The sequence below is a fragment of the Epinephelus moara genome, chromosome 14 (genome assembly GCF_006386435.1).
Source record: "Epinephelus moara isolate mb chromosome 14, YSFRI_EMoa_1.0, whole genome shotgun sequence".
Lineage (NCBI taxonomy): Eukaryota > Metazoa > Chordata > Actinopteri > Perciformes > Serranidae > Epinephelus > Epinephelus moara.
In genome coordinates, this window is record NC_065519.1 from 8,630,896 (window position 1) to 8,650,568 (window position 19,673).

At 40.5% G+C, this 19,673-nt stretch overlaps 2 protein-coding genes across 4 annotated transcripts in view; both read right to left on the reverse strand.

The window, feature by feature from the left end:
• Positions 1-3,070, reverse strand: part of dcaf5 (ddb1 and cul4 associated factor 5) — a 28,418-nt gene extending 25,348 nt beyond the window's left edge. Inside the window, exon 1 of one of the 2 annotated variants that reach the window (XM_050062904.1) lies at positions 2,591-3,070. In XM_050062904.1, coding sequence (XP_049918861.1) covers positions 2,591-2,798 — 208 coding nt within the window. In that variant the 5' untranslated portion in view covers positions 2,799-3,070. The remainder of the gene's footprint in view (positions 1-2,590) is intronic. The other variant, XM_050062903.1, reaches the window with a different exon arrangement.
• A 2,543-nt stretch (positions 3,071-5,613) lies between these two features.
• pacs2 (phosphofurin acidic cluster sorting protein 2) overlaps positions 5,614-19,673 on the reverse strand; it is a 91,270-nt gene continuing 77,210 nt past the window's right edge. The window contains exons 17-25 of one of the 2 annotated variants that reach the window (XM_050062901.1): positions 19,512-19,622; positions 18,964-19,072; positions 18,027-18,059; positions 13,485-13,527; positions 13,323-13,365; positions 12,213-12,348; positions 11,699-11,919; positions 11,346-11,459; positions 5,614-9,221 (exon numbers count right to left, since the gene is read on the reverse strand). In XM_050062901.1, the coding sequence (XP_049918858.1) occupies positions 9,103-9,221; positions 11,346-11,459; positions 11,699-11,919; positions 12,213-12,348; positions 13,323-13,365; positions 13,485-13,527; positions 18,027-18,059; positions 18,964-19,072; positions 19,512-19,622 (929 nt within the window). In that variant the 3' untranslated portion in view covers positions 5,614-9,102. The remainder of the gene's footprint in view (positions 9,222-11,345; positions 11,460-11,698; positions 11,920-12,212; positions 12,349-13,322; positions 13,366-13,484; positions 13,528-18,026; positions 18,060-18,963; positions 19,073-19,511; positions 19,623-19,673) is intronic. The other variant, XM_050062902.1, reaches the window with a different exon arrangement.

Sequence of the window (19,673 nt, forward strand, 5' to 3'; positions counted from 1 at the left end):
GCAGTTCAACCAAAGACCAATGTTTCATTAACAGATTGGTTAATTTCAATCAATTCTTAGAGAAGTGATTAGTTCAAATGTTCCAGTAATTCACAACAGAAGGGAAAGATTTAGAGCTATGATGGTTGATCACTCTTTGGACAGACAGAAAAGTAATTTAGCAACTATTTTGATCTATATAAAGTCCTTTTAAAATAAACCCTAACCTGCTGGTTGTCTTTATCTAATACCAGTATAAACCAGAGGTGTGAACACAAGTCACACAGCTTGGACTTGAATCAGACTCAGTTAACAAATTTAATGACTTTAGACATGATTTGACAACATCAAAAAAGACATGTAGCTTGACTTGGACTTGAGCCTTTTGACTCAGAACGCTTGACACCTTCCCAAAGCCCAAAGATTATAAAGTATGTTATTTAAAAAAAGCCACAAATCAATTCATTCACCTTTATTTTCTAAATCAACTTATGTTGATGTTCTTCTTTTTATTTCATTTAGATATAAACAACAACAACATGCAAGATCACTTTAAAGGAAGAACACTCTTACAGAAAATGTCTCACAAATTTGGGAAGAAAACGCAATTTTTCCAACATTAAATATGATAAACACAACAAGCCAGGACATTTACCAGCTGCATGCTGTGAAAGTGAATGTCAGCACTACTTGTTTTTGGTAATTATGGTCAGCTGCACTTAAACAAATAAGTGCAAATCTTAAAAAGCATTCATGAGTTTTTGTAAATTTAATATATTACTACTCTGTTGTTAAAATGGCATTACAGATGGTGAAGTGCACGTTATGGCATGTTTAGGACTCAAAACTCAAAGTTCAGGACTTGGGACTTGACTCAGGACTTGTATGTTAAAACTTGAGACTTAGATGTGGCTTGCAAATCAAAGACTTGGTCCCACCTCAGATATAAACCCCTGATGGGAAGTAATTAAGTACATAAATTCAAGTACTGTGCTTAAATACAATTTTGAGGTACTTGTACTTTACTGGAGTAATTCTATTTTAAAGCTTCTACTCTACAACACTCTGGAAGCAAAGATTGTACTTTTTACACCACTATATTTATTTGATAAGTTTAGTTGCTAGGTGCAGATTTATATAAATTATACAAAATATAAACAACAAATGAATCATGTTATGTATTGTTATAAGGAGAGATTTTCACAAGCAAGTAATTAAAATTAGTTCTACCTTCAACACTTTTATTTTTTGGTATTTGTTATTTTGATGCCTGTACTTTCATATTTTTGCTTAAGTAACATTTTGAATGCATGGCTTTATTTTTTTAAGATTATTATTTATTTATTTAGTGTAGATATTTTTATTTAGTATAGTATGTCATTCTATAGTATTGTTTTATAGTATATTATTTGTATATTATTTTCATATATTATTTTACTTTTTTAAGATTATTCTTTTATGATTATTTTCTTATTTCAGCCCTTAATGACATGACAGTCAGAGGCGTGAGGGGAAAGAGAGAGAGAGGATGACATACAGCAAAGGGCAATGTGCTGGAATCAAACCCGCAGCTGCCACAGACAGGACACTGCCTTTGTACATGGGGCACCTACCCTACCCTACCCACTGAGCTAGTGCACGCCCTGAATGCATGAATTTAACTTGTAACAGAGTATTTCTAAACTGGGATATTGCTGCTGTTACGTATGGAAAATCTTCCATCTTTGTGTCTGGGACTATTGGTTAGAGGAAACAAGACATTTAAAGGCCTGTGATGGACATACTTTCATTGAATAGATAATAATAATAATATTACATTTACCTACTTTGCACTTCAAAGCAGAGGTTACAAAGACTATCACAAAACAATAAAAGCAGATAAGAGAATAATGTAACTTCAAACATAAAATACCAATGACAATAATTAATTATTTATCAATTATCCTTTAATCTACTATAATTAGTTGGAGCCCTGCACCACATAATCTGCAATTAAACTCTTTTGCAGATGACATTCAATACACAACAGCAAAATTAAGCCACACATGTTTGAGGCATTTATTGCAAAATCTAGATCATGTCTGCCATAGTTAATTATCATACTTAACTGTCCAGGAGGAGAATATATCTGTCAAAGTGTCAGAGCTAATGAGGTGCATCTAAACAGTTTAACCTACCTGGTCAGGTGGAGTCATGCTAACATACAGAAAATGAAAAGTTAAGTGCAGCTCTATTGTGCAAAGTAAAATGGCAAGCCTCAGGTTGTTACACTAGGCCAGATGATGCTTTTTAATCCTCCATGGACATAAATAGCTGTGTGTTTCCAGGAGTTAGCCATGTTTAGACCCACCAGGGAGCCATAATGTGCACTTGAGCGGCCACATAGTGATGAAGTGACGGGCTGACATATGGGAACAGGTCCCGGGCTGCTGCCCTCTGAGCTGCTGCCTCTTTGCTTTTGACGTTAGCTAGCTAGCTAGCGAGAACGGCTAGGCTAGGTTAGCATCGGCTAGCCCAGAGGGGATTCAGCTGACTGCCTGGCTAGTTAGCGTTAGCATGCTAACACATTAAAACAGTCTGAGCCAGGGGGAGAGGGGATTTGTCAACTTACCAGACACGAGCCATTCCCCTCCGTTGTTGGAGAACTCAATGGCGTTGACACAGCCGAAGTGTCCGAGCATATCCTTCTTGTAGAGGCTGGTGCAGCCGGCCAGCCTGCGTCTCTGGAATTCCTCCTTCATGAGCGGCTGCCCAGTCAGCTCTCTGCGGGACAGAAAGCCCACTGAGGAGCGCATACCGCAGCCCTTCAGCTCCTTCATTGTCACCGTGCAAAAATACGGCTCCGCTTTTGTTTTCACCACCACTGCACCCTCGACATGCAGTCGTGTTGTTGGGTATGGCACACGGCTGTTGCTGCTGTTTGGTCTACATTATGGTGGAAACCCCGCTGATGTCGACGTTGTTTTGTACCTCCTCTGTCTTCTCGGCAGTCCCAGCAGCAGCTTCCTGCTCCGGTGGAGGATCTCTCTCTCCCCCTGTCTGTCACTCAGCATCACCAGCCGGCCAGCCAGCCAGCCAGGACTCCACTCTGTATTAACACCACTACACCATGTTTCACTGAACCCAGGCCAAGGAGTTTCTAACACAGGTCTGCAGTGTAAAAATAACCTGAATGCACCACCATTCACATCTGTAGGTTTCAGATAGCCAACCTAAACATGTGGCTTAAAACTGGCAGTGGTGGAATGTAACTAAGTACATTTACTCAAGTATATTAGTAGGCTACAAAACTACAAAATACAAAAACTGAACCTCCTGAGACCCTCCGTACTCATGTGGACATCATATTTTGGGTTTACTGGGCCTTACACTTCATTCTACTTAACTTAGACCTACTGTCCTCATCTGTGGACACGTTTTGTGCCATCTAGTGGCAGTAAGAGCACAATACACTTATAATAAGATGGCAGCCATCTCTGCTAAGTCAGTCTGCAGCCCATCCCGACACAAAAGTGGACAGAACTTGGTCAAATTTAACAGTCGAAACTTGTTTATTTATGATTTATAATGTTTGTAGTTTGATATGGAAACAAATTTGACCAATTTTAGCAACAGTAACAAGCTACCGTAACTAGTAAGTACTCGTTTGAGGACACTGGGACTTGATTACTGTTGACAGTGTTTAGTTTTTTTTATACTTATTGGGTCCTACTGATCACAAGTAGCTAGGAGAAATAAAAAAATGTCTACCAAATGAAGGTTAGGGTCTCAGGAGGTTAATACATAACCAACACCATGTTTCACTGAACCCAGGCCAAGGAGTTTCTAACACAGGTCTGAAGTGAAAAACGACCTAAATTCACCACAATTCACACCTTTAGGTTTCAGATAGCCAACCTAAATGGTGTGGTTTGACCTCCTGAGACCTGAACTTTTGTTTGGTATGCATCCTTAATTCCTCCTAGCTATTTGGGATCAGTAGGACCCGATAAGTATAAGAAAACCAAACATTGTCAACGATAATTAAGTCCCAATGTCCTAATTAACAGTGTCTTAGCTTGTTACTGTTGCTAGAATTGGTCAAATTTATTGCCATATCAAACTACAAACATTATTTAACTTAAATAAACAACTTTCAACCCATAAAATATGATCAGGTTCTCCACTTTTGTGTCGGTCTCAGGAGGATGTAGGCAGTCCTGTAGAGAACTCAGCATGCTGAGATCTGATTCAAATCAAAGTAAAAGGTGTGACAACATACTGCGTTCTCCCCTACTGCATACTCATATGAGGACATCACATTTTGGCTTTACTTGACCTTATACTTCATTCTCCTTAACTTAGACCTGTTGTCCTCGTCCATGGACACTTTTGTGCCATCTAGTGGCAGTAAGAGCACAATACATGGGAACAGTAGCGACAGTAACAAGCTAAGACACTGTTAATTAAGAGGGACTCATTTGAGGACATTGGGACTTTATTTTCATCTGGTTTAGTTGTGTTTACTTTAGTTTTTGTACCTATCAGGTCCTACTGATCCCAAATAGCCATGAAAAATTAAAAATGCTTATCAAATACAAGTTTGGGGATCAGGATGATATGATATTAAAAACTAGATGTTGATAAATTTTCTTCAGCTCAATTCTAATAAAACAGAAATCCTTGTCACTGGGTCACAACATATCACCAAAACAAATACTGCCATCTACTGGTTGGGGTGAATTAAGGGTGACTGGGACATAAGGTCAAATGGGACAGTGTAACTTTACTGGCTTTACTTTTTCACCTTATGAGTGAAGAAAAAAACATTTTCTGAGCAATAGCTGTGAATCCATATGATCAAAATTGCATGCTATCAATGGTGTGATGTCATGGAGGTGGGTGGGGCAGGAAGTTGACCTTACAATGCATAAGGTGAGTGGAGCTTATAGGACTTGTTACAATCCCTCAGAGTAATCAGCACTTGCCTGGTGTCTCGTGTCTTGAGTGGAAGAGGGGTAATTACTCTATCAGGGTCACCAGGTAGGCACCTTCCTTCATTGGTGATAAGACCACGACACCTCCAGAGGGCTCAATGGCGACACCTGGTGTGCCCCTCTGCTTTTACCCCTCATGTTGGACATCTTGCAGACCAGTTGGGGTCCTTCCTCTTCATCCAGAGCCAAATGATAGTGACTTGCCTCTGATGGAAGGGCGGTCCTTGAACCTCCATGCTCTTCAGAAGCCTGGTTGATGATGTGGCTACGAATCCTCTATGCCAGCGACGTAGTTCTGCCTCAGCTGCTAGATCTGTGTACTTGAGGCTTTTGCGTTCGTAAGCTTCCCCAACAGCAGCCTCCCATGGTACTGTTACTTCCACGATGTACAAGAACTTCTGTGAGGTTGACCACAAGATCAGGTCTGGCCCAAGATTAGTTGTAACAATCTCTGGTGGTAAAATCATTGGGGGTTGGCTGCGATTGGTGAGACGTCACCCAACCCATTTGAGAGCAGGCGGCTCTCAAATTGTTTCTCTGACATCACTTATTTATTGGTTATGTTGCCTTCACTGACTGGAGTTAATATGGGCTGGCTGATTTACCTTTATATTCACATGTAGGAAACAGATCAATAAATGACACATGGAAAGAAAAGTACATTTTAGTGTGTATAGTAGTTTTATTACTCCAAGTTTTGGGATTACAGTGGTAGTCTTTAGGGAACTTTCAGTTTCAACAAGCCTTTCTCTGAGACAACATGGAAAAAACAAAACATCTAAAACATTTTCTGCACAGAGAAACAAATGTCTGCTCAAAATGAATGGGCCGTAGTGTTCTTCTAATTGATTCAAACCCATGTCTGAGAGCCAACTGTGATTTCCCCTCCCTCCAGTGAACATTATACTGCAAAATCAATGCACCGTATCAAGATATTTTGTAGTTGTCCGACCTGAATCAGCACCATGTTAGCGAGGGACAAATTATCTATGTTGATTTGTCAAAATTAAGCAATTTAGGCACTTATCAAGAAATTGGCAAAGGTTATGATGAAACTGCTACTGCTAAGCAAAGTACTTTAACAGTCAACGAAAGATTGAGCAAAATCTACTGACAGAACGTTTTTTTTTAAATGTTAACATCACATACACATCGTAAGCTAACTTTACAGAATATCAAACTAAAATCTAAAGAGTCCAAGGAGGCCTCACACTGAGCATAAAGTGATATCACACACAGCAGCACTGAGAAGACACAGACGCTTGGTTTGCTTTGCATATAAACTATGCCACGTCCCCACCGCTGCTTGTGCTGTTGTTCTGCTCAGATTATAACGGCAGACACAGAGTCTGTCTATGTGCATCTGTGAACCACGGTCAGTCGTACCTGCAGGTTCCCGGGTAGGTTTCAACACACTAATCTATAATGGACAAACATTTAAAAGTGCTTTACATTAAGGTACCTTCAATACATTCACCTCTACATTATGAAGTCTTCTATAATACCACACAGGTAATGAGTGAGCTGCAGTTGATGAGTATTCCTTTGGCAAAAGTAACATTTGCTTTCAGCAAAATACGTGGAGTGTGTCAGAGGAGTGTGGGGCTCGAGGACGAAGAGTTCTTTTGAAATAAACACTGTAGAGGGAAAAATTAATTGCTTAATACAGAGGAACCACTCTGTAAAATGTCTTTCACTTTATAAAACAAGCTTAAAGGAATATGGTGACATTTTGGGAGATAAACATAGCCTGTTTGCTTTCCTGCCAAGAGTTACAGTGCGTTCCTTTTATCGTGAACATCAGAGGTCGGAGCTGGGAATGACCCGAGGTGACTACATTCCAGTGCAACACGTCACAAAACCAAGATGTTGTTAGCCGGGTTAGCCATTGTTAGCAGTTGATAACAACACATTACACTGTATTTAGTGCCTACAAACACCATAGCAGCATGTCCACACATAGAGGTTGGACAGGACTGTGTGTATGACTCTTTTAATTAGACACAAACAACAAAGAAGTGCTAATAAAAAGTATATTGCTACAGCTCTCACTACTGTTGATGTGCAGAGTAGCCATGTTGGATTTTGAGCTTCGGGGTTGTTGACTTTCCGAGTTCAAAATCCAACTTCAGCCAGCTTTCCAGATGAAATTTTTCCGCTGGGAACTCTTAAATTCCAGCTTACCAGTTCAAATGCAATGCACCAAAAGATCTGAACATCATTCATAGCTCTGATCTAAGGCTACAGCTAGCAGCTGATTAGTGTAGCTTGGCACAAAGACTGGAAACATGGGCGTAAACAGCTAGCCTGGCTCAGTTTTTTGTACAAATTAAACAAAAGAGATATAATGTGTTAGTTAGTGATGCTGGTAGGTGGATTTTGTTACTTTTGATCAGAGCCAGGCTAGCTGTTTGCAGTTAGCTTAGCTTAGTATCAAGACTGGAAATGGGGAAACAGCTAGCATAGCTCTGTCCAAAGAGAAAAAAATAAACATTTTATTTCTATTTTCTGAAATCTTTACAAAAACTAGACGATATAAAATGACATGTTGTGGATTTTCAGGGAGGAATGTGTCCAACTATTTCCTCTAATTCCCCCCTGTTGTTTTTACACGCTGGTTTTTGTACTTGTTTAACAAACCAGATAGTCTAATGCGTGTTAGTAAATGAGCTTTACAGATGCTGGTCAGTGGATTTTCATGCCTTTGGACTGAGCCAGGCTAGCTGTTTCCCCCTTATTCCAGTCTTTATGCTAAGTTACGCAAATCAGCTGATAGCTCTAGCCACATATTGCTGCAGGAATGAGTCCTAAAATGAAGAAATTAGTTAGCATTTTTGCACTTCCGGTTCCCTCGTCTCAAAGTCAATGGATGTTTTGGTTAGATTTGATTAGATCGTACCGAAACTGTTTTACAGCCTTGTTGTGGTGGTGATGTTGAAGTCATGCAATCGTGGTGTAACTCGTTTATAGCCTAACGTTAGCTTTTTAATTCTTGCAAATAAATAAAAATCATAAAAGTGGTGTTCGTTTGTGAGGATTATCTTGCTGAACAAAACATGTACAAATCATAAACTTTTGTTTGCAACAGGGCTTATTTCCTGGATTGGAAAAATCCCATTGGCATTTTGTCGCATGAACCAGGGCGAAGCTAACTTCAGGGTAGGCCTACAAATAAACACCATCCCTGCAGAACTCTATTTACTTTGCAGACAGTAGGCTATCCATCGTCTCATCAAACTCTCAAAAAGAAAGCAAATTTCCCAAAATGTCATCGTATTCCTTTCAGTCTGTTCTACCATCTACAAAGTGGTTCATTTTGTGCTATTCATAATTTTCTCATACGTCTCACTTCAGAGCAAAACTCTTCAAACCTGAAGCCAATTTACCAGAAGGAGAAAGTAACTTTAAGGAAGGTTACATAGAGTGAAAACCACGACTAAGAGCAGTGTGTAATCGTCTGTCAGTGCCAGGTTATTATTCAGAATCCATCCACACAGTATTCAGTCTATTGCACGTGAGACTTCTTCATTGAGTGCAGAGAGCCGAAGCTCCGGGGCCGTTTACTTCTTCCTCTTCAGGGTTACGACGATGAATCGACAACAGTCTCTGAAGCTGAGAATTCCAAATTTCTTTGTCACGGTTAGAAAATAAGATGAACTTCTTCCACTTTATTACAAGGCAGCTGCTCTTGTTTTGTTTTTTATATATTCTTGATTAAATGTGCCGGCCAAGTGATTAAAACCGGCGTCACCAAATTTAAAAAAAAAAAAAAAGATGGCAGAGGGTGAAACCTGGGCACTGGTACAGTATGTTAAAGATTAGAATTAATGTCTAATTATTATTTAATTTGTTTTTTTTCTCAAAAGTCTATAAAACATCAGCAGGATTCTTCTCTTTTAAAAAGCCGAGTAAAGAAATATTCCGTCGGCAGCTTTGCCTCGAGACATTTTCACATAAATAGAAAATTAAAAAAGAACACGCAAAAGATTAAATAACGAGACAAATGCAACAGGAGCTTAAATTAAGACAGCAGAATAGAAGAAGTGTGCAGAGGGGAAAGTGGGGAGGAGGGGGTTAAAAGCTGTTGGCACAGGGGAAAGGGACGATGGGGGGAGCTGTCCTCAGTGTTTCAGTCTCTTAGGTGCTGCTAGTAAGGGCCTTTTGTGTGTCCAAAGATCCCGATGGGGAAGTGTTTGACGTGTGAGGACCACTGTGCCGCCAGCTGGAAAAACTTGACGTCGTTCCACTCAACGCCATCGATCAGTACTGCAGAGGAGGCAAAACACACGTTATTATACTGTATACTTACATTTCATTGGAGGTAATATTGAATAAACCTGTGTCCCACCTGCATATTATATACAACTGCTAAATGTATTTTCATTACGGTGGCATGATTAATATGTTAATTGTTTTTTTTAATTAAGGATTAGTCTCTTAAATGTCAGAAAGTGGTTAAAAAAGCCAACAAGTGACAATCACAAAACCCAAAGATATTTATTATATAAAACAAAGTAAACCTCAAATGAAAGAGGAATGCTCCCTGTGACAGTGGAATGCAAAACTTTGGGCACCCCTGGTCAAAATGTCTTTTCCTTTGAATAGTTAAGTAAGTAGATGCATGAAGTTAAAATTTCAACATTCCTTCAACATTTTAACCAAGATTAGTGTATAACTTTTGTTTTGTACAAGTTTAGAGTGAAAAAAATAAAAGGATCACCATGCAAATGTGTGGGCACCCCAGACATTTGAGCTTTCAGACAACTTTTACCAGGGCTCTGGCTTGTTCACAATCATCGTTAGGAAAGGCCAGAAATTCCTGGACCAACATTGCAATCAATGATTCACAAATTAAAATTAATACAATTGAATAAATAATCCTCAGTAACATCGAACAAAAACCTTGTAAGCTACAGCAGGGTTAGCAAGTTAGCTTGCTTACAAGATTGGCTATGCTAATGAGTAAACTTGCCAATACACGAGAATGTTAGCAAGTTAGCTCGCCAACTAGGTAAGCTATGCTAACATGTAGGCTTGCCAATAGGCCTGAATGTTGTTCATTGACAAAGTGTAAGGATAAAAGCATTTTTTTTGGTTGCAAAAAACACATTTCCCTCCTTTTTTTCCACGTTGATCCTGGAAAGATTTAGTCAGGTTTATCCAGGACAATCCTCATCATCATCACGCTGATTCTGGATAATTTGTTTATGTCGACATCAACATAGAAGCAATTGTCCTGGATCAACATCAGCTTGTTCACAATCATCATTAGGAAAGGTCAGGTGATGCAAATTTCAAAGCTTTATAAATACTCTGACTCCTGAAACCTTGTCCCAACAATCAGCCACCATGGGCTCATCTAAACTGCTGCCTAGCACTCTGAAAACTAAAATAACTGATGCCCACAAAGCAGGAGAAGACTATAAGGAGGTAGCAAAGTGTTTTCAGGTAGCTGTTTCCTCAGTTCATACTGTCATTAGGAAATGGCAGTTAACAAGAACTGTGGAGGTCAAGTTGAGGTCTGGAAGATCAAGAAAATCAAAACCCCCATTTGACTGCAAAAGACCTGCAGAAAGGAATATCAGAATCTGAAGTGGTGGTGCACTGTTCTACTGTGCAGCCACACCTGTACAAATATGACCTCCATGGAAGAGTCATCAAAAGAAAACCTTTCCTGTGTCCTCACCACAAAATTCAGCATCAGAAGTTTGTAAAGGAACATCTGAACAAGCCTGATGCTTTTTGGAGAGTCCTGTGGACTGATGAAGGTAATATAGAACTTTCTGGATGAAATAAGCAAAGGTATGTTTGTGCAAAATTTAATGAAAAGAACACCTGTCCAACTGTTAAACACGGGGGTGTATCGATCATGCTTTGGGCTTGAGTTGCAGCCAGTGGCACTGGTAGCATTTCACAGGTAGAGGGGAAGAATGGATTCAGTTACCTTCCAGTGAATTCTGGAAAAATTCTACAATAAAATGTAGATACAGATGGTATTAAAATAAGATATATAATATAGAAAAATAAAAAAAACTGCCTTTAATTATAATGTGTCTGTGTTCATTTTTTAATTTTAAGATATATCTCTAAAGATTTATCAAAATAAGACGTCACATTTGAGTTAAAATTATTGTATTATTGCTATGAATTACAACATCTACACTGGGCTGACTAGCAGCATCAAAACATGTCATCATTTTTCCATTTGTCAAAGTCTGACCAGGTGAGGGGGATTATTTTTAGAAGTATTTTTACTGTGTCTCTGACAAACGAGGTAAGCTGCAGACCAAGCTGAAGAGAAAAACATGTGAGATCCCTCTGAGGATGTGTGTGCTGCAGAGGGGAGGAGGACATGTCAGAGCAGGGCAGGAGGTCTGTGTAGAGACGTACCTCTCAGCATGGTCTGCTGGTGCTTGGCAGTGCAGATGAGCCGGCTGATGCCCTCGATCACTTGACTCTTCGGCTCCACCTCCTTGTCTTTGCTCTTTTTTGGCAGGAACATGACTGGCAGAAGGGAACAACAGAGACGCACGCTGCGAGTAAATGAGGGATTCAGAATCTCTCTGGCCTCTGAAGATTAAAGTCGGATGGCATTTGGCCTTTTGGTGCAACGTTTGACATCAGATTGTCACAGATCAGTCTGTGGATATCCTACTATATGATTCTTCTACAGATTTCTCTCTGAACATTATTGTGACTTGGTGACTATGTCCTGTTTATGGAGACTGTGAAGCTCATCTTACCCTTCTTATTCTTCTCCTTGGTCACCACAGTCATGGACATGGTGGGCTGGGGGCTCGGCTCTGCGCCCCCCAGTGGCAGCCGGCTGACCTGCAGCGAGCGGAAATTGCACTTCAGAGTGTTTTTGGAGGAGGAGTCCCGCTTCTCCATGTCTTTCTTCCTTTCTGTCGGAGCCACCCAGTAGTCCACCTGGAGCCCCATCAGCTCCGCCTGCCCTACAGAACTACAGACAACAGGTGGATGTCAGGGGGAATACCTTTACAGATTGAAATAACTCACACAGATGAGTTCAAGATGCTAAATCTGAAAATATGAGAATATTCTCAGATCAGACGTGTGGAATTTAAACTCAGAAAAGTTTTGACACAGAAATTAAAAGACAGATAAATGAAATTAGACAAAATGTTTGAGACAATAAGGACCTCAAAAATGAATGACTTTGAGGCCTGCTACTTTTTAAGGATCTGCAAACATCCTGAGGTCACATCGTTTCGCTCCATTTGCACTGCGTCGTACCTGTAAGCACAGAAGCTGGCGGTTACAGACGGAGAGGAGGGTGGGGTGGGCGACGCCTCTTTGAGTGCAGGTGATACTTGTGGAGGAGTGGAGGAGAGCAGCGAGGAGCTCAGAGGTGCTGCGTCATCAGAGTCTCCTGAGGAAGGAAACAATCATCAATCAATTGTTAATACATTTTCATTAGGAAGACTGAAAGGTATGTTAGCAAAGGCTATTTCACTTGTCTTTGTGAAATCGTTTTTGTACAGTATGGGAGAGTTTATGTTAAGGATGGCTCATCCAGACATTATTTCAGGCCCGCCCAAAAAATTCTGGACACAGTGACGGTGAAAAACAGTTCAGTCTAATTCCACAATTCAGTACTACACAGTTCCCAGTCAGGCTTGGAAGCTATGTCTCCGGGATGGTCAGGAGCACCACTGGTGCTCCACAGGGAACTGTTTTAGCACCTTTACAGCTTCACAGCCAAAACCACAGAGATGGTGGTGGATTTCAGAAGCAAGAGGTCACCCCATCCACCAGTGTCCATACAGGGGGAGGACATTGAGGTGGTGCACTCCTCCTGGATGATAAACTGGACTGGTCTTCTAACACTGACACCCTCTACAGGAAGGGGCAGAGCCGCCTGTTCTTCCTGCGGACGCTGAGGTCCTTTGATGATTGTGTGTGGAGATGTTGACCATGTTCTATCACACAGTGGCGGCCAGTGCACTCTTCTACGCTGCAGTGTGCAGGGGAGGCAGCTTGACGGACAAAGACATCAAGCGTTTGGACAAGCTGGTTCAAAAAGCTGGCTCAGTGCTCGGCAGGAGACTGGCCCCACTAAGAACTGTGGTGGAGAGAGGCACATTGAACGAACTGACAGACACTGTCTCCACAGCCTCCTGGGGCGACAGAGGAGCAGCTGCAGCGGTCGGCTTATCTCACTGTGTTGAGAACGGAGCGTTTGAAGAGATCCTTCGTCCCCAAGTTCTTTCTGTCTGTCTATCCATCCATCTTCATATGTTTTCAACAAGTATTTTGTAACATGTAAAATTTAGAAGGAATTCACTGATTTAGCTTCACTTGGACTTTTAATCTAAAACAGCCTTCTACAAACTTATTCCTTGCCTGACGCAGCAGATGTTTGCTCCACGAGGCCAACTTTCACCATCTGCAGAATTCAAAACAAAGGGGAGAGGATTATTATCTGTCTCAGTGTCACACATAAGCTAAAACATCAGCACACGGTAAATGCTTATGGCAAATCAGGGAAACGTAGAGGTCACTCACCCCGATGAAAGGGATGAATTTCTGACATGAGTCCTCATCAGGGCTGTGGAGAGGCAACAGAGGCCGAGAGAGTTGAGGTGAAAAGGAGGCAAGAAAATAATCAACAGAAGAAGAAATTATGAACAGATGAAAAATCAAATTGAATCAAAAGGGACTGACTCCTACAAGCATTTCATATGCTTGGCTACGATCATACAAAATATTCAACTACAGTTAGTAACACTGAGATCTAGTAATTAGTAACTTTTATTTTCCAATGATTTCCAGTGTGTCACATCTGGAAATATTGTCGTCAGAACCCAAACAGAATGGACAGAGCATGCTGCTGCTGGGCTTTAAACCTCCCCCAACACAGATTCACCTCCCGACTGCAGGCCCCTTATTGTAGCTGGAGAAGCAGCGGGCGAAACATGCAAGCTATTCGAGGCCTCCGACAGAGAAAGCCATCCAGTTATTGCAGACACAGACTGAATCTACCAAACCAAAGTCAGAAGGGCATTCAGGGGGAAAGCAAGTCCATCAGGGGAACAACTAAACTACTGAGTCATTAAGAAGTGGATGAGAAGGAAGAGCACCAACCTAAATCCACAACTTCTCCGGTTCCATGCACTACCTGTCAGCGGTAGTGCATAACTACACTTACAAGCCTCCCACGAACTATTTTCCTGGCGACGACCAGAAAAATAGCCTGAATGGTTCTACTTCTATTTTTTTTTTTTTTTTCTAAATGCAAAGACGTTTGATGATGTGAAAGGTTGTTGCTCTTGCCTTGAAGAAACCTGCCATCGCCCCCCCAGGGAAGAAACAGAGAGACTACAGAGGAGGGGAGAGAGAGAGAAGACAGTCTACAGTAGGTCACAGTTTGCACATCAAGGCCACGATTTGTTTTTGTTCCCAACACAACACATCTCTGCTGTAATCAGTTTCAGAGCAGCCAGAGAGGGAGAGCCAGATGTCTGCCTGGTATGTGAGTGATTAATGTTCATCTGGCATCTTGCAGCGATGGATTATGACAGAACACATGACCTCTGTCTGATCCATTTATTAGGTTAAATGTGTGATGTCATCAGTATAGAGATGCACATGCACGTCGATCCATGTAGATGGACGTAAAACTGTGGACATAACACATGCACTTTACAGATACAGGTCAAATACAGTTCTGCATCTCGGTCAAAACTAGTTTCTAGTTGGGAATAAGTGGTATTAGTATCTTGTTAATGTTTGTGCTGTTGCATATTACAGAATGTAAGATGATGTTACCACTATCTAATGCATATATGTATAATATGAGGGGCCTTGTTTTAAGGGTCATTGGGCACCACAGCTGTGAAAAGTCAGTATCTTCTTTAAATCTCTTCTTAGAACAGATTTTTATTTGTTGTTGTTGTTGTTTTTAAAGGAACAGTTGGTAAGATTTAGGGGGATTTAGTGTCATCTATGAGACCTCCTGTCTGTTTCTGTAAGCTGAAACCATTTCCCTCAGTGGAAACAAAGCTTTTATTTACTTTGATTTCACAGATAAGAAACAATAAATTGTGAAGACAATAAAGCCTCCACAAAAATAGCATTTTAAGTCTTGTGTGTGATTTATCCTGGCTTCATGAGCAGAGGAAATCTCCGCTCATTGCTACACTAATTTATACAATGTAAAATCCGACATCCCGTTGTTCCGATATGTGATTGCCACTTTCTTTTTCATTTTAACCCACACCATGATCTTTTCCTAACCCTAACCAAGTGGTTTTTGTGCCTAAACCTAACCAGACCTTAACCACAGGGCATCATGATGATTTCGGAACAATGGGACTTTGGAACAATGGGTTTAATATGGTCAGAACAATGGGATGTCGTCAGACCAATGGGTTGTCGGAATAATGGGCTGTCGGACCAATGGGCAGTTCCCAAATGCTGCTGTTGTCCCAGGCTTCATATGAGAAGAGGAAAAGTCCGCTAGCTGCTAGGTAGGGCTGCAACTAACGATTATTTTCATTGTCGACTAATCTGTCGATTATTTCTTCGATTAGTCGACTAATCATTTCATCAAAAAATGTGTTAAAATGTTGAAAAATGTCGGTCTGTCTCGCCCAAACCCCAAAATTATGTCATCTAATGTCTTGTTTTTGAGTTTTAGTTCACTGTTACGGGACAGTGTGTAAAGCTGCCAATATCTGAACTTAAGAAGCTGCAATAAGAGTATTTTGGGGTACTGTTATAGTACTTTACTATGAAAAATGACTCAAACCGATTAGTCGACCACTAAAATAGTCATCGATTATTTTAATAGTCGATTAGTCGTCGATTACTCGACTAATCGTGGCAGGCTAGGCTAATTTATACAATATAAAATGCCATAGGCTTGTGCTAATATGCACTGTCGCTCTTCACAGATGAAGTTCCTAACAGAAAAGTTCTTTGAATTGAATTCCATTGAATTGAATAATAACGTTAGCATGTTGTATTTGTTCGGAAAACGTGTTTAGTATAAGACCTTGTGAGTTGTAATGGAGCAGAATTTTGTAATGTTACCTTTGTTAAATGTTGCTGTTGTCCCTGGCTTCATATGAGTAGAGGAAAAGTCTGCTAGCTGCTAGGCTAATTTATACAATATAAAATGCCATAGGCTTGTGCTAAAAACGTTAGCATGTTGTATTTGTGGGGAAAATGTGTCCAGATAAAGCCATGTTTAATGTGTGTTTAATGTGTGTTTTGAATCAACTAAACTTTACAGCACTTCACAGAAACCCCGCCGCCAACTAGTGTTTTGGAGGTGTAACTGCAGAGTGACACAAACACACCACCACACAGGTATAAATGCTCACTACAGGTCATAGAGCTGACGCACAAGTATAAATCTGCCTTAAGAGAGCTTGCAGATTGCAACCAGCTGAAACTTCTCCTGGTTAAGATTCCTTTAGTGTTCATTGTTCAGGAGGTTTCTACTGGGAGCCAAGTAATCTACAGATGTCTCTTTCTTTCCAAAACAAATGGACCAGGGGTCTCATTTATAAACATTGTGTACGCACAAAATGAGGCCTGAAAGAGGCATAAAAACAGCTATAAAACAGACGTGATGAGAGAAACTTTGACCCATGCTTACGAACATTTTGGAGACTGGAAATTGTCGATGCAGATGGTGAGTTGGAAGACTGATTATATTGAGTTTTGTTATAACGCAGTTCATTATGCAAGGTTTGGAAGCGTATTGGCTATATTAACTGGCACTAATTATTAACTGGATCGTTTTAACTACAGTATGCACTGATTCAACTGATTTATCTTTATGTGAAAACACCCATAAGGTTGCTCTGTTGCTTCACATTGCCTCTGGTACAATGAGCTATTTATTTTATTTATTTTAATCATTTTGTGAACAAAGTTTTTGTAGTTTTTACTTGTTGGAGGGTCCCTGACCTGCACGTAACAAAAAAGGACCTGCACCTGCTGATAATAAGCTTGAGCCATGTCAAACGAAAACTTTCACAGGTCCATCATTTTCTTTACTAATAACAATTTCCTTCAAAGAACTACAGTATAGACTTTGGGAGTATTTATAGGGGGAAATTCAGCTCAGTTCAAACACAGGAAATTTTAAGTGTCTCTTCCTCAGTGACAAAATGCTTTTTTAACTTAATATTTCATGTGAAAAACAAATGTTAGTTCCACCTGCCAAAAAACAGACCATAAAATAAACGTAGATATTTTAGTTTTAAGACTACAGCATCGAAACATAAAATTTGAATTATCATTAGAGGTATTAATATAACTTTACAACAGTCCCTAAGAACACCACAGTTGAAAAAAGTGTTAATCCCACATCAACGTGGTCATTTTACTTGTTCCTACTTCTACGTGGACAAATAACAGACAGACATGGATGGCCAAAAGCACGAGGAGATGATGGAGAGGAAACAGCAGGGAGGGAGAAACAGGAGAGAAAGCTCCAGAGGAGGGAGCACAGAGCTGGTTTTATTTGGTCTCTTGCCACTTTATCAGCACATTTCACTGTTCAGTCAGTCCTCTGATATCACATCTGTGAGAAACTGAGACGTCTGACTTATCTTTCTTTGCTGCGGGAATTCTCTGATTAATGCCAGGAATAATAATCTTCACACCAAAATCACAAACTCTTTGGGAAATCTGCTTATTTGCTTTCGTCCTGAGAGTTAAATGAGAAGATCCATATCCTATAACCTTGGAGAGAAAGGACAAAGCTGCTGTCTTGGTAGAAGACACTCGTCTTTATTGCATCTCTCATGTCTTGGCTGATAAAAAGTTTACTTCCAAATAAAAACTTGACCCGGAGCAGCTTTAATTAGCTCAAGAATTCTCCCACTGTGTCTGTGTCTGTGGCCTGGATAACACATCTTATCTGAAGTTTATGGCTCAAGCTGTTAATAGAAAGACAAAACATTTTCGGCAGCTGTTAAAGTGGCAAGCTCCAGCAGAGGCTGAGAGGGTTCATGGGGAAATGGCTCCAACACACAGAAAGCGCATGAATCACCAGGCTACGTGAGAAACAAACTCAATCGACCACAATACCTTACTGCAAAATCAAAATGAAAGCTCTTTTTCCTTCAAAGAAAGAAAAGAAAAAATACAACAAAAAGATAAAAGAAACATGTTATTTACACACACAGTGATGGAAGGACAGTGATGTTTAGAAGACAGACACCACCACTCCCACACAAACACACAAACTCCACAACATTAGTGACACCTTTCCCTCCATTTTGTTTTTCAGAAGGGGGTTGAAAACATTTGAACTGGAAACAAAACCACGATTGCCATGTATGTACATTTTATTTCACATATGAATCCAGATTATATGAGCTGTCAGCAGCTGGTTTAAAATGAATATTCCACTCCTGGCACAGTAGAGTGTCCCAGAGAGGACGTTGTTCTGTAGGCTGATGCAAAAGTTCTCACTAGATTTTCGCTGTCCACTTTTGTAAGACATCAGAGCAAGTCGAGATGAAGTCGGACACAAAACTTAACCAGCATGCATTGTGCGGTGATCGCTGGTGATCGAATCTGCGCAGGCCTGGCTCATCTTGAACGAGCCTAATGTGTGGCTAGCCAGCAGCTGATTAGCGTAGCTTAGCATAAAGACTGGAAACAGGGGGTAACAGCCTGGCTCAGGCCAAAGGCATTAAAATCTGCTTACCAGCACCTGTACAGCTCATTTACTAACATACACTAGGCTACCCAGTTTGTTTAACAACTATAAAAACGAGCGTGTAAAACATCAGGGGGAATTATGTATCATGTATCATGTGGATTGTTCATAGAGTTTTACAGATTAATTCAACCCCCTTTTGAAAAACAGCTGAAAGCTTTGCATTAGCAGCATTTGTTAGAAGAAACCCCAAACTTAAATAAATTCAAACTTTTTCAGAGTAGCTCACAAAAACATTTAAAGTCTCACTTCTGCACAGCTCAGTGTGAAATGTCTGTGAAACCAGGGATGGAAACCTACCTCTTCTGTTTGTAGGTGAGCATGGCCTCTGCGATGGGAAGCTGGTGAGCTCCGTTAGCTCCCACCATGTACTGAGTCACCCTCGACACCACGTCTGGGCTCTCCTGGGCTGCAGGACACAGTCATTCATTAACTCATTTCCTAACAACTGTATACCTGAATACAAAGTCAGAAACACTAACATGGATGCTCATGTTCACTTTTTAAATTTCAAATCTAAATTCTGTGAGTTAGAAGCCAAAATGACAAGTCTTTCTGAATGTAGATGTTCTCTAGAAACTTCTGTAAACTATAAAATAAGTTATTTAAGTGTCAGTAAACGTACTCAACAACCTTATTTTTAGTTCCCAAAACTAACAGAGAAATTGGCATTGATGTGACAGAGGGTCGTCAAATGAGAGCCATGTATGTCTGCTGTATGTTGTGACTGTGTCCACTGTAATGTAGTGTGTTGTATGTTTTGTGTTGGACCCCCTCCACAACGAGATGGTTCATCTCAAGGGGCAATCTGCTGATAGACTTTGACACAGTAAGACACAAGAGCCCACCAATAACAGGAGCCTCTGGTTTGTGAAACAGGTCCCTCCAGGCAGCGTCTTGGAACAAGCTGTTGTAACGATAGTCGATAGTGCCGAGATATTTGGAGACAGGATGTGCACCTGAACAGATCAAAGACAAACTTAAGACAACAAAAAGCTTTAAAGGTGTTA